The sequence below is a fragment of the Acartia tonsa genome, chromosome 15 (assembly GCF_053477335.1).
Source record: "Acartia tonsa isolate MP-2025a chromosome 15, ASM5347733v1, whole genome shotgun sequence".
In the NCBI taxonomy this organism is placed as follows: Eukaryota; Metazoa; Arthropoda; class Copepoda; order Calanoida; family Acartiidae; genus Acartia; species Acartia tonsa.
In genome coordinates, this window is record NC_137274.1 from 11,384,389 (window position 1) to 11,399,909 (window position 15,521).

Consider the following 15,521-nt stretch of genomic DNA (forward strand, 5'->3'; position numbering starts at 1 on the left):
TAGGGATGTACATCAATTTATTGGCCATTGTCTTATCCCTTTCAAACACCAATTGTAATCTACAGAAGGATTGGGATGTTTATTACATTAGTCCCCAAAGTTTTATATTATCGTTTTTTATTTGACAGCTTAATAATATTAGGGACTTTTATTGAATTTTAATTGGTTGATTCATTAAGCTGAGTGTCCTTAAAACACCAATTGTAATCTACAGAAGGGGTAATTTTGTTTACAATCATTAGGGATGTATATCAATTTATTGGCCATTGTCTTATCCCTTTAGATCCATACAATTATGTCCATAAGTAGGGCAGCAAGAACATTTAAATATATCTTGAATATTCAAAATAATGAAAACAGAGCAAAATAATTTTCCTTTTGTTATCTTCCTCTCTCTTTAGATCTTCATTCACATCGCTGGCTGTGGCATAAGTAAGCTCCTGAGATTAGCGGATTTTTTTTTATACCTAGCAAATTAAAATAATAGCAGCTTTCTATACGGTTCTCTACTCAATTAAAAACGGGGGAAAGTATGGACTTGACTGAACACAAGGAAAGCAAGATTCTGTAGGCTAATATCAAGAATGTTGCTCTCTATTCAGTTCTCTACTTATAAAAAAACGCAGGGGAAGTAAGGACTAGACACAGAAAAGAAGGCAGGCTAAAGAATCTCTATATGCTGCTCTCTATTCAGTTCTCTACTCATATAAAAACGCAGGAAAGTAAGGACTATACGCAAAGAAAATGCGAGACTCTGTAGGCTAAAGTATCTCTATATTGTGATCTCTATTTGGTTTTCTACTCATATAGAAATGCAGGAATTATAAAGACTGAACACAACAGAAAAGGGAAGACTCTGTAGGATAAATAATCTCTATACGCTGCTCTATATTTACCTTTAATTACCCTGTACGAGCGGATTGCAGTCAAGGACCTTAACGACTTGATGTACTGTCCAGGTCTTGGTCCAGCAATCCAGGAGAACTAAGGATGACTGTTACGCACTCTTTCTGACCAAACACCCAAGGATATTAGTTAAGTAACATCCAACAGACAACCAACTTTCTGTGATGCACGACCTTTGTCTGAGAAGTCCCAACTGTGCAAGGTAACGAGTTGTGCCTGTTTTGGGCCAAGGCATTCCCCCTACTCTAACTATTTATGTCGTGCATCTGACATAGCAGCAGTAGGAACCATTTTTAATGTCTTTAGTTATGATGCGGTGTCGGACCGAGATTCAATCCTATCACCTTCCCGACGACGAGCGGATGCGCTACGTGTTGAGCCACGGTCACAGGTATTGCTCTATATTTGGTTCTCTACTCAAATAAATACGCGGGAAAGTAAGGTTTAGACACAACAGAGAAGGCAAGACTCTGTTGGATAAATAATCTCTATATTGTGCTCTCTTTTCGGTTCTCTACTAAAATAAATACGCGGAAAAGTAAGTACTAGACTAGACACAATACTGTGTAGCCAAAAGAATCTCTATCCGCTGCTCTCTATTTGGTTATCTACTAAAATAAATACGCGGGAAAGTAATTTGATGTACAGAACGATTAAGAAACCATTATGTGTGGGTTGCTATTAAAAATCCGCTACCTGGACAACTGGTTTCAGCAGAGCCACATGATCATTCTTTTTGTGTTGACTCAACTGACCCCGCGTGTCAAACTCTTGTTCACAGATACTACATTTGAAGTATTTCACCCCTGAACAACAACAATTGATATATTGTAACTTATCGTATCACTTCGAAAACGATTAATATTCAGTGAATTAGAACCAGTTCTCAGCCATACAGAAAATTTATGTCTAGCATTGTATTATATTCAGTTTTCTATGAATGCGTGAATATATTATGACTGAGCAATTTCAGTCACCACCGCAACTCAGTGCACTGCCACTGAGCTACTGAGCACAAAGAGATGGGACAATGGGCAATTTATTACACTAGTCCCCAAAGTTTCAAATAATGTTTTCTTATTTGTTGACTTAACAACTTTGGGTTTGGATGGGTGTGTTTATTAAGTTGAGTGTCCAAACGTTGCAACCACTAATTCTAATCTACAAAAGGGTAATTTTGTCTATCAACATTGGGGATAAACATCAGTTTATCAGCATTTGACTTATCCCTTTAGATTTCTAACTACGACACCCCTCACCTGTATGAGTTCTCATGTGTATAAGCCGTTGTTCCCTCCGTAAGAAAACTTGATCACAGTGACCACATTTATATGTCTTCTCACCGGTATGTGTCTTCAGATGACTCTAAAGCAAGAATGACAATCAATACAGTAAGACCCATGTACACTGTACAGCCCATATATCATGAAAAGTTGTATATTTTTTCTTTGTCTTGTGTAAAATTGTATAGAGAACGAAAACATATGCTACTTTTGATGATACATTAAGAAAAAAGGGCTGTACAATGTACACCCAAAAATATACTTTTTTTGAGGGACCTCCTGCATATAAAATTAAAATGTTTATAAATTTCTCTGTCTGTTTGTACTGAATGATCTCTCTAACTGATGCACCTGTAGGGTGCCCTGGAAAGGTTTATCACTACTTTTGAGGAGGGTACTACTATCCTCCCAAGAGAAATTGCTAACCCCTCCACCAAAAAAAAATTTTATTCTAAAATTAAAATAGAAAAAATCCTTTTATAACAGTTACATGATATCTACCCAATAAGTGAGCTTGGTTATAAAACTTTGGGTACCAGTTTGTAAAACTTTTGGTACCAGTTTATAACACTCTGGGTACCTACCAATTTATAAAACTTTGGGTACAGGTTTATAAAACTTTGGGTACCAAACTATAAAACTTTGGGTACCAAATTATAAAACTTTGGGTACCAAATTATAAAACTTTGGGTACCAAATTATAAAAACTTTGGGTACCTTATAATAAAACTTTGGGTACTAACCTTTAGGCTCTCAAGATTTCTGTAAGCTTTATCACAATGACTACAAGGATAAGGAGTTTCTCCGCTATGAGATCTTAGGTGAGATTTCAGGTTCTAAACTTGGCACAACTTTTATTCTTGTTTAGTCATAGTTTTCTAAAGGGATAAGACAATGGCCGATAAATTGATGTACATTGTAAATTTACCTCGTAAATGCGGGATTCTCCTTTGATTTTTAAGTGATCATCTAGAGAATCCAGAGCATCATCTGCGTGTAATGGAATGCGATACTCTTTACACCCAAGGATATTAAGTTTAGTAACATCCATAAGACAACCAACCCTTTGCTTGTAGGACCTTTGTCTGAGAAGTCCAAACTGTGCATGGTAACGAGTTGCGCTGAATTCCCCCTACTCTAATCATTCATGTCGGGCATCTGATTTAGCAGCAGTAGGAACCATTTTTAACGTATGAAGTTATGACGCGGTGTTGGGCTGAGATTCGAACCTGTCACCTTCCCGACGACGCTCAGATCTGCTACTTGTTGAGCCACGGTCGCAGGTTGTCTACAGGTATCTTCTCAGGGATCTAAAGGGATAAGACAAAGGCTGAAAAATTAATGTACATCCCAAATGATGATACACAAAATTTCACCTTCTGTAGATCACAATTAAAGGTTGTAATGTTTGGACGCTCAACTGAATAAACTAACCAATCAAAATGTAATAAAAGTTCCAAAAATTGTTAAGCCAACAAATGTGAAAACATTACTATAAAACTTTAGGGACTAGTGTAATAAACAGCCAATGTCTTCCCTTCCCTGGATAGTTCTATCCCCTTGTAATAGGATTTAATACTCTAACGCCCACTAGAGAGTAACATCCAAGAGACAAACAACCCTTTGATTGCAAGACATTTGTCTGAAGGTCCTAACTGTGAATGTTAATATGAGGCGACTGTTTACGGGTCAAGGCCTACCCCCAACACTCATTATTAGTGTCATGTGCCAAACATTGCAACAGTATTTACAATGTCTTTAGTATTACGAGGTGTTGTCCAAACTCCATCTCCTCCTTATTATTATGCCGCAGTTTTCCTGTGATTCCTGTAGTAGTTAGGTACGATTTATTAAAAAGCGTAGCAACTCTATACTCATTACCAAAATTTCCGTGCGTCCATTTTAAACATGTTGATTTTTTACTTTTTTAATAACAATTTTTTATGTGATGTAAAAATCCGATTGATCTGATTTTTAAAAATACTAATTCCTAGGAGGACAACAATGACAAAGTACAATCTTATAAGCGAAGCATTTCTATAATCAAGTCTAAAAATGTAAGTATGACCTTACATATAAGTTTTGCTTGTCATCCTTCTTCAGTATAATATCCTTTAACAAAAGTACACAAATTATCACTTGCCAAGTTTGAAATCAATAGGACAGTACTATCATGCTTAAAATATCAATAAGAGCTATTCGTTTCGCAAGGACTGACCGGCTCTTATTATCAGACAGAGAGGGGACAATGGACTGTTAATTCCACTAGTCCCCAAAGTTATATAATAACGTTTTCTTATTCATTGGCTTAATAATCATGAGTACTTTTATTGAGTTTTAATAGGTTGGTTCATTAAGTTGAGTGTTAAAACGTTTCAACCACAAATTTAATTCTACAGAAGGGGTAATTAAGTGTATCATCATTTGGGATATACATCAATTTATCGGTTATGTCTTATCCCTTTAAATCCCTGCCTAATAATAGAAAAGATACGTTTTTTGTGGATATAAAACTTGGAGTACCAAATTATAAAACTTTGGATTCAAGTTTATAAAAACTTTGGGTACTAAACATCAAGAATAAAGTTCCTGTGACTGAGTATATGATTTTTGACAGATGTGGCACTTGAACGGTTTCAACTTTTCCCCGTCATGTTCCTTCTTGTGCGCAGCCAGGGAAAATTCCGTTAGAAAAGTCATGCTGCATAAATCACATGAGAATGGCCGGCCAAAGCCCGTGTGAATCTCCTGGTGCAATAATGGATTTATTATCACTAGGATCTTATGCACCCGATTTTCATGTTCCACATATAATAAAGTAAACTCTTTAGTGGGCTAAAATAACGTTTCCCCCCCCCCCCCATCCCTCATCCTTTAACCCGTCACCCTCCCCTCCTACTTGAAAAACGGCCCGATAAATTAAATAGATTTTTATGTTCTGTATTTAATAAAGTAAACTCTATAGTGGACTAAAACAAAGATTTAGCCCATCCCCTCCCCTCCTACTGGTTGAACAAACTGACCAAATAATTAAGTCCATGTTAACAACTTAAATTGACGACAATTTTTCTCCTGTCATAATATCCACTATATTCTATAATATCCATTCCTGGTGTTTTCGCAGGGAGGGCTTGTGGCGAAAATATTTGCCGCACATCTCACATTGAAATGGCTTTTCTGTACCACCGGCGTTATGCACCTTCTTGTGGCGTTTCAGATAATGATTTTGGCTGAATTATCCAGTTATGTTTCATAGGTATAGTTTGAAAAATGATGCAGGCATATAAAGGGATAAGACACTGGCCGATAAATTGATGTACATCCCCAATGTTGATACATAAAATTATCCCTTGTGTAGATTACACTATGTAGTTGAAATGTTTGGACACTCAACTTAATGAACCAACCAATTAAAATAAAAGTCCTCAAAGTGGATAAGCCAATAAATAAGAAAACGTTATTATAAATCTTTTGGGACTAGTGTAATAAACAGCACATTGTCCCCTGGCTCCCTGGAAATGATGAGCTATCGCTCGATCATTTAATACCTTGGTATGTAAATATTCATTTATGCTAAAGGGATAGTTTCACGAAGTGCATTTTTAAAAAAATAGTGAACTGTAAGTTTATTCTATTTTAAATAACGTAGTAGTGCATAATATAAAGTTATTGATTAAAATTAAAAGATTTGACCAGGGATTTTCCTTAAAAAATGAGTTTTTCATTTTTATTTTCAACTTCGTTGCATGTTATATATGGCAAAACTTTTTTGTCATAAATACAATATTAGATAGCATTTACTAGTTAATAGAACTTCAAACTTTTTATACAACAAAATACACATAACAACAAAGAATGACCAATAAAATATTTAGTATAGTACTTAGAGTAGTGATCTTTTTATATGTCTTAGTAGAATATATTAGGCATTGGATAGATATGATTGCGATAAAGAATTTTAACATTGACCTGACCGAACTTTTTTTATTTGACAATATCTCAAAAAGTTAGTGATTTGCAACATTAATTACATGAGAATGGTCTTTTTATAATATATGTTGTATGGTTAGTTGGTATTTCCGCGTGAGATTATGTGTATATTGTAAGTAAACCGGACGGTTTTCTTTATTCTTTTTTAAAGAATCTATAGAAAACCTGTCCTATTATGAACCGGACGTTATTTTTTATGTTTTTTAAGTAACTTGTCCCAAGGGGAACCTCTGTTCAATTTTTTTATAACTCTTGTGAAATATGTGGAAAAAGATTCTCTGATATTGGTGTTTTGGCTATACATATTTGGAAAAAAATAGACCATTCTCATGTAATTTATGTGGCAAATCACTTTAACTTTTTTAGATATTGTGAAATAAAAAAAGTTTGGTCTGGTCAGTGTTAAAAATTCTTTAACATATAATCATATCTATCCAATGCCTAATATATTCTACTAAGACATATAAAAGTTCACTACTCTAAGTACCTTAACTCTTTAAATACACTTCGTAGAACTATCCCTTTTGTTTTAGTAAATAACTCATTTCATGAAAGGCACCCAGTTAATATAATTGTTATTTCATGTAGTAATTTTTTGTTAGTAGATTTTGTCAAAATTATTGGAGGATTTTTTGTCAAAATTTGTTTTTATTGTTGTTGAAATAAAAATCCACTAACAGTAAAATAAAATTATTATGACCTAATTTAGAGTAACACGTAGCGCATCCAATCGTTTCTTTGGGGAGATGATAAGTTCGAATCTCAGCAATAACCGCGTCATAACTAAAGACATTGGGAAATATTCAACAAAAATAGTTGATGAATGCCTTAACCAATACATAGGCGTAACTCATTACCATGCACAGTTAGGACTTCCAAATAAAGGCTGTGCAATGAAAGGGTTGATTGTCTGCAATAGTTGGGATGTTAGTGCCTTGAAACCTATCATAAGCATTTACGCGGCAGGGGTTCGAACCCCAGATACAATCTTGTATAACAAAATTATCTCTGCTATATTAACAATCCCTCTATTTAAGTAACAGTATGTTTGTATGTCTGTGTGTACCTTATGATTTCAAAAACTGCTAAACCGATATGATTCTCCTTTACGCGAAGCTTTTCAATGGTATATTTCTGAGAGGGAATTGCCACCCTCCCATGAGAAATCGCCCCTGAAACCCTCCCCCCACTAACCCACCCTAAAAAAATATTTAACAAGTGCCTATAGGGGTATAATTGCTGCTATTAAAGTGATCGCGAATTTAATTTTTCAAAATGCATTTTCATTTACCTTTTTTTATATTTTAAGTAATTTTCAAAGAATTATGCCTTAAAAGTTCAATTAAGTTAGAAAAAAATCAGTTTAAAATGCCGAGAGTATTTCCACATGAAAATAATGTTAAAATCTGAGCAACAATTTAACTAAGAGAAAATAAGCCATTTCTTTGCTTGCAGATATTTTTGTAATATTTTTGTAATATATCTCTATTAATATTTATCTTTGAACTTTCTCTAAAATGTAATGAAAAAGTTTGGTTTATTTTATAAAATCATTAACCAAATACTGCTTTGTTTATGCAGGTATAGTGACAAAAGAAAAATTGTTTAAATCTGTAGAAAGAATGATATTTAATAATTGAAATGTTTAAATAGAATAAACAAATATTATTTGCTGCACATATTCAGCATAAAATATAGCGCGTTTCTATAGTATTTACATAAAAATAAGCATTTTATCATCATAAATAATCCTCAGAATGTGTCGAATTTAATTAAATACCTGTCATTATACACCCACACACGCCCGCAGTCTAACACACACACACACACACACACACTCACTCACTTACATTGGCCATTCTCGTGTTTCCCTCTTCCATTCTCCGCCAACCTCCTTATCTTTCTTTGGTACAAATGGTACCAATGGATTTTGTTAAGTTGAAGTATAGAAACCAAACATTACTGAATATTGTAAAAGTCGCAGTCCCTTCAGTGTATTTTAAGTTGTAAGTTTGGACCAGTACGGGAAAATTTCAATAGCTATAAAAAGTAAATAATTTTATTCCCATAACTGAAAAAACATGTTATTTTATTTAATTTTTTTGTATAGGTTTATTGCTAACTGACTTGATTTATTACCTCAGGAACCATCTTTACATTGCGTTTAGGATTAAGATAAAAGCCTTGCTTTAATTAATGTACATCCATAAATAACAGATTAATATTAAAAGAATATAATTTGTGTGCTCTTTATCTTATTCCATGTTTTGAAGTATTAAACAATCAAGTTCTGTGGAGTCCATATGTATGTTTGTGTGTGTGTATATTTTATTCAACCTGGCTGTACTCAGAAAACGCTTATAGCAAAAACCTTTAATTAATTCATGTTTTAAAGATTGTTTCTTTTAAATATCTTTTATAGATTTTATCTAAAGTAAAAACTTTAAAATCCCCCAATTATTTGGGGGCCTAATCGTATTTTTAGCTCTGCAGTATGATGAAGCTTTTTTAGCAAGTAGTAAATATTGAGATAGGATGAGGGTGCTTGTGAACAATCGACAACTATAAATCAGCTGACCTTATACCCATATTTGGTAATATCTTTTTGATAATCGGTAGAAATCGTTTAATCTCCCCGTAAAAAGAAATTACAAACTTTTTTGGTTAGTTTGATATGTATGTAACAAAAAAATTTATTCTACTCTAAATTTGCAAGTAAACTTCAACAAAAAGATTGTTATTTGTCGATTTTGATGTATAATAAAACTCAAAATACAACGATGTTTTCAAGGGAATAAATACGTTTTTTTAAAGTTTGATTTATTTTTAAATGGGAAGTATTTAAGACTTAATTCTCAAAATAGTACTCTTAAAAACATTAATCAGTGACATATATCAACTTTTTCCCAGCTTCGTGAACACTTTAATAACATAAAATTATATTGAATTGTATATGAACAGAATCCTAAGTAGTAAGCTTTTTTTGTCTGCAAAGGATCTCGCTAATCGCTGTAACTATATGGTTCTCCTTTACAGTGAAGCTTTTATAAGGGCTAAGATGGTTTTAGGATATTTAGTTTTTGATAATTAAGTCAGGGTATGGTTTTTAGGCTATTTTTCTGCCCTTTCCTATCCCGTCTAATATAAAGCCCCAAGATGTCAGGGGCGCAGCCTATAGTAAAAATATAAAATGTTACTGATATAAACTGCAATTATCTATAATACAAAGTAGAACGATGTCTGTCCGTCTGAAGCTTAAGATCTCGGTAACCGCTGAACCGAATGGGCTCTACTCTTCAGGGTATATATCTATTGGTCCTGCGGTGGTTTTAAGCTATTTTCTTGGGGGGTGGGACACCCCCAACCCCCCAAAAAACAAAAAAATCCCCCCCCATTTTTTTTTTTTTTTTTTTTTTTACAAGTTTTACGAATTTTATGAATTTTACGAATTTTACGAATTTTACGAATTTTACGAAATTTACGAATTTTGCGAATTTAATCGCAAAATGTTTTCCTGCTGGGTAGGTATGAAAAATTTGAGATCCGTTCTGCTGGGTAAGTAATAGAAGATGTAATTATACCTCTTGGGGCAAAGCCCCTAGATGCTAGGGGCGAAGCCACTAGTATTAACTAAAGTAGTAAGGGAATTTTGTCTGAAGCTTAAGATCTTATTAACCACTAAACTGATTGAGATTTCTATTTTATGGAAGCTTTACATATGTCCCGAATGGTTTTAAGCTATTTTAATTCTAGATTAAAGCCTTGGGTTTTGTTTCAAGCTATTTATCATCCTTATCTTACCAATATAAAGACAAGCCACTAAATTCTAGTGGCACAACCGCTAGTGGTTATATAAAACATAACTGCACCTAAAAGATTGATGGCATATATCACATGTAAATGGTTTCTGCCCACTATGGAGCTGTCTGTGTATCTTCAGTGAGCCCAGCTGAGTGAAGGATGTCCCGCATAAATCACATTGAAAAGGTTTCTCTCCTGAGTGTGCAGGGATATTGAGGGATAAGACAATCCTTATAATAAAGTAACAGGAGGTCTGTCTGTTTGTTTAATAGTTTGTAATGAGGGATTTCACTAACCACTGAACCGATATGGTTTTTCTTGTGAGCAGGGATATTAAGGGATAAGACAATATTCTTATTGTAAGCTTTTAATGTCTGTAGCAAAGGATCTCAATTACCACATTTTGGTTAGGCTTTAATATGTCAGTTTAAAGACAGACTTCCTAGACGTAGGGGCGTAGCCGCTAGTATTATATAAAGTAGTAAGCTTTTTTCGTCTGTTGTGAAGGATCTCGCTAATACAGAACCGATATGGTTCTTCTTTACGATGAAGCTTCCTTAAGGTCCTGAGTAATGGATCCATACCCTTTAAAACATAAAGCCCCTAGATACTTGAGACGCATCCGCTAGTCCTTTTAAAAATTAACAGGATGTCTATCTTTGTGTACCGTAGGATCTCGCTAACCGCTCAACCGATATAGTTCTCCTTTACAATGTAGCTTATCATTTTGAGGAAGAGAAATCGCCCCTAGAAAAAAAATCACCCTTCCCCCCAATTATTTTTTCTTTTTAAACTAAAATAAAAAATAGGGGTTGGCCGACTGCCTCCACCCCCCAAAGTAAAGTCCTTCCCCCCCTCGATGAGGAAAACTAAATAATCAAATCTTCTTCAGATTAAAATGGGATCAGGATAACCAAATAAATAGATTAAAATTATTAGTTGAAATATTTTTAAAGCTAACCAATCATAATTCAGTAAAAGTACCCAAAGTTTTTTGACTCAACAAATAAGATAAAGTTAAAAAACTTTGGGTACCGGTGCCCAATGTCCCCCCGCCTGTGTGTGTGTTTGTGTGTAGATCTAGTTGGCTCTTGGACTGGAAACCTTTTGTTGATGGATATATTATTACTTGGATGTTACACCACATTTTAAAGTTCAAGTGAAACTCGTAGCTGGCTCAAATAACGATTCCCCACTTCCACCCCATTTACCCCATCCTCTACCTGGCCCATTTATATGATGAACAAACTAACCAATAAATGTTGTCCAAGTTAGCGACCTAAATTGACGACAATATTTCCCCTGTCATAATATCCACGTACATTCTACATTCATTACTTGGATGTTACACCACATTTTAAAGTTCAAGTGAAACTCGTAGCTGGCTCAAATAACGATTCCCCACTTCCACCCCATTTTCCCCATCCTCTACCTGGCCCTCCTACATGATGAACAGACTGACCAATAAATGCTGTCCATGTTAGCAACCTAAATTGACGACAATTTTTCCCCTGTCATAATATCCACGTATATTCTACATCCATTACTTGGATGTTACACCAGATTTTCAAGTATATTAACAAAGTGAAACTCGTAGATGGCTAAAATAACGATTCCCCCATTTACCCCATTCCCTCCTACATGATGAACGAACTGACCAATAAATGTTGTCCATGTTAGCAACCAAAATTGGCGACAATTTTTCCCCTGTCATAATATCCACGTATATTCTACATCCATTACTTGGATGTTACACCAGATTTTCATCATCTCTAACAAAGCAAAACTAGTAGATGGCTCAAATAACTTCCATCCCCTTTTACCCAATACTCTCATAGCCCTCCTACATGATGAACAAACTGACCAATAAATGTTGTCCATGTTAGAAATTTAAATTGACGACAATTTTTCCTCTGTCATAATATCACCGTATTTACTAGATCCATTACTTGGATGTTACAACAGATTTTCATGACTTATAATAAAGTGAAACTCGTAGCTGGCTAAAACTACGATTTCCCCTTTCCAACCCTTTCCTCTACCTGGCCCAATTACATGATAGCGAACTGACCAATAAATGATGTCCATGTTAGCAACCTAAATTGATGACAATTTTTCCCCTGTCATAATATCCACGAACATTCTACATCCATTACTTGGATGTTACAACAGATTTTCATGACTTATAATAAAGTAAAACTTGTAGCTGGCTAAAACTACGATTTCCCCTTTCCACCCCTTACCTCTACCTGGCCCTCTTACATGATGAACAAACTGACCAATAACTAATGTCTATGTTAGCAACCTAAATTGAGGACAATTTTTCCCCTGTCATAATATCCACGAACATTCTACATCCATTACTTGGATGTTACACCAGATTTTCATCATCTCTAATAAAGTAAAACTCGTAGCTGGCTCAAATAACGATTCCCCACTTCCACCCCATTTACCCCATCCTCTACCTGGTCCACTTACATGATAGCGAACTGACCAATAAATGATGTCCAAGTTAGCAACCTAAATTGACGACAATCTTTCCCCCTGTCATAATATCCACGTATATTCTATATTCATTACTTGGATGTTACACCACATTTTAAAGTTCAAGTGAAACTCGTAGCTGGCTCAAATAACGATTCCCCACTTCCACCCCATTTACCCCATCCTCTACCTGGCCCACTTACATGATGAAAGAACTGACCAATAAATGATATTCATGTTAGCAACCTAAATTGATGACAATTTTTCCCCTGTCATAATATCCACGTTTATTCTATATCCATTACTTGGATATTACACCAGATTTTCAAGTTCATTAACAAAGTGAAACTCGTAGCTGGCTAAAATAACTTCCATCCCCTTTTACCCAATACTCTCATAGCCCTCCTACATGATGAACAAACTGACCAATAAATGATGTCCATGTTTGCAGCCTAAATTGGCGACAATTTTTCCCCTGTCATAATATCCACGTACATTCTACATCCATTACTTGGATGTTACACCAGATTTTCAAGTTCATTAACAAATTACCCCATCCCCTCCCCTCCTACATGATGAACAAACTGACCAATAAATGATGTCCAAGTTAACAACCTAAATTGACGACAATCTTTCCCCTGTCATAATATCCACGTATATTCTAAATCCATTACTTGGATGTTACACCAGATTTTCAAGTTCATTAACAAAGTGAAATTGTAAATGGCTAAAACTACGATTTCCCCTTTCCACCCCTTTCCTCTACCTGGCCCACTTACATGATGAAAGAACTGACCAATAAATGATGTCCATGTTAACAACCTAAATTGACGACAATTTTTCCCCTGTCATAATATCCACGCATATTCTACATCCATTACTTGGATGTTACACCAGATTTTCAAGTTCATTAACAAAGTGAAACTCGTAGCTGGCTAAAATAACGATTCCCCCATTTACCCCATTCCCTCCTACATGATGAACGAACTGACCAATAAATGATATTCATGTTACACCAGATTTTCACGTTCATTAACAAAGTGAAACTCGTAGATGGCTAAAATAACTTTCATCCCCTTTTACCCAATACTCTCATAGCCCTCCTACATGATGAAAAAACTGACCAATAAATGATGTCCAGGTTAGCAACCTAAATTGACGACAATTTTTCCTCTGTCATAATATCCACGCATATTCTATAACCATTACTTGGATGTTACATCAGATTTTCATCATCTCTAATAAGGTGAAACACGTAGCTTGCTAAAATAACTTCCATCCCCTTTTACCCAATACTCTCCTACATGATGAACGAACTGACCAATAAATGATATTCATGTTAGCAGCCAGATTTTCAAGTTCATTAACGAATTGTAACTCGTAGCTGGCTGCAATAACGACCCCCCCCCCCTTTACCCCTCCCCGTCCCTCCTAATGGTTGAAAGAACTGACCAATAAGTAATGTCCATGTTAGCAACCTAAATTGACGACAATTTTTCCCCTGTCATAATATCCACGTATATTCTACATCCATTACTTGGATGTTACACCAGATTTTCATCATCTATAATAAAGTAAAACTCGTAGCTGGCTAAAACAACGATTCCCCACTTTATCCCATCCCTTCCTACATGATGAACAAACTGACCAATAAATGATATTCATGTTACACCAGATTTTCAAGTTCATTAACAAAGTGAAACTCGTAGCTTGCTAAAATAACTTCCATCCCCTTTTACCCAATACTCTCATAGCCCTCCTACATGATGAACAAACTGACCAATAAATGATATTCATGTTAGCAACCAAAATTGGCACAATTTTTCCCCTGTCATAATATCCACGTACATTCTATATCCATTACTTGGATGTTACACCAGATTTTCAAGTTCATTAACAAAGTGAAACTCGTAGCTGGCTGCAATAACGACCCCCCCCCCTTTACTTCTCCCCGTCCCTCCTAATGGTTGAAAGAACTGACCAACAAATGATATTCATGTTAGCAACCTAAATTGACGACAATCTTTCCCCTGTCATAATATACATGTATATTCTACATACATTACTTGGATGTTACACCAGATTTTCAAGTTCATTAACAAAGTGAAACTTGTAGCTGGCTAAAATAACTTCCATCCCCTTTTACCCCATCCTCTACCTGGCCCACTTACATGATAGCGAACTGACCAATAAATGATGTCCATGTTAGCAATTAAAATTGACGACAATTTTTTCCCTGTCATAATATCCATGTATATTCTACATCCATTACTTGGATGTTACACCAGATTTTCAAGTTCATTAACAAAGTGAAACTCGTAGCTGGCTAAAATAACTTCCATCCCCTTTTACCCAATACTCTCATAGCCCTCCTACATGATGAACAAACTAACCAACAAATGATGTCCAGGTTAGCAACCTAAATTGACGACAATTTTTCCTCTGTCATAATATCCACGTACATTCTATATCCATTACTTGGATGTTACATCAGATTTTCATCATCTCTAATAAGGTGAAACACGTAGCTTGCTAAAATAACTTCCATCCCATTTACCCAATACTCTCATAGCCCTCCTACATGATGAACAAACTGACCAATAAATGTTGTCCATGTTAGCAACCTAAATTGACGACAATCTTTCCCTTGTCATAATATCCACGTTACTTGGATGTTACACCAGATTTTCAAGTATATTAACAAAGTGAAACTCGTAGCTGGCTAAATAACGATTCCCCCATTTACCCCATTCCCTCCTACATGATGAACGAACTGACCAATAAATTAATTTCAGGTTAGAAACCTTAATTGACGCCCCTGTCATAATATCCACGTATATTCTAAATCCATTACTTGGATGTTACACCAGATTTTCAAGTTCATTAACGAATTGTAACTCGTAGCTGGCTAAAATAACTTCCATCCCCTTTTACCCAATACTCTCATAGCCCTCCTACATGATGAACAAACTAACCAATAAATGATGTCCATGTTAGCAACAAAAATTGACGACAACCTTTCCCCTGTCATAATATACATGTATATTCTACAATTAC

General features: G+C 35.1%; 2 protein-coding genes across 6 annotated transcripts in view; one reads left to right on the top strand and one right to left on the bottom strand.

Moving 5' to 3' along the window:
* Positions 1 to 15,521, top strand: part of LOC145307655 (long-chain fatty acid transport protein 4-like) — a 138,966-nt gene that overhangs the window by 84,480 nt on the left and 38,965 nt on the right. The gene's annotated exons all lie outside the window — the stretch shown is intronic.
* On the bottom strand, positions 324 to 11,122 carry LOC145306888 (uncharacterized). The gene is made up of 8 exons (XM_080149231.1): positions 11,037 to 11,122; positions 10,049 to 10,175; positions 5,297 to 5,419; positions 4,779 to 4,935; positions 2,933 to 3,025; positions 2,166 to 2,271; positions 1,603 to 1,712; positions 324 to 440 (listed from the first exon to the last, which is right to left on the bottom strand). Exons 3-8 carry the CDS (start codon positions 5,344 to 5,346, stop codon positions 324 to 326), a joined length of 633 nt encoding a protein of 210 aa, XP_080005357.1. The 5' UTR covers positions 5,347 to 5,419; positions 10,049 to 10,175; positions 11,037 to 11,122.

What these genes read in the sequence shown, in the direction of transcription:
- LOC145306888 (XM_080149231.1), bottom strand. Translation starts at nt 5,346, where the DNA reads ATGTGCGGCAAATATTTTCGCCACAAGCCCTCCCTGCGAAAACACCAG. An exon ending in AATCATATACTCAGTCACAG is followed by an intron (nt 3,026 to 4,778) that starts GAACTTTATTCT and finishes TGCCAAGTTTAG; the next exon opens with AACCTGAAATCTCACCTAAG. An exon ending in TGCTGAAACCAGTTGTCCAG is followed by an intron (nt 441 to 1,602) that starts GTAGCGGATTTT and finishes CGCTAATCTCAG; the next exon opens with GAGCTTACTTATGCCACAGC.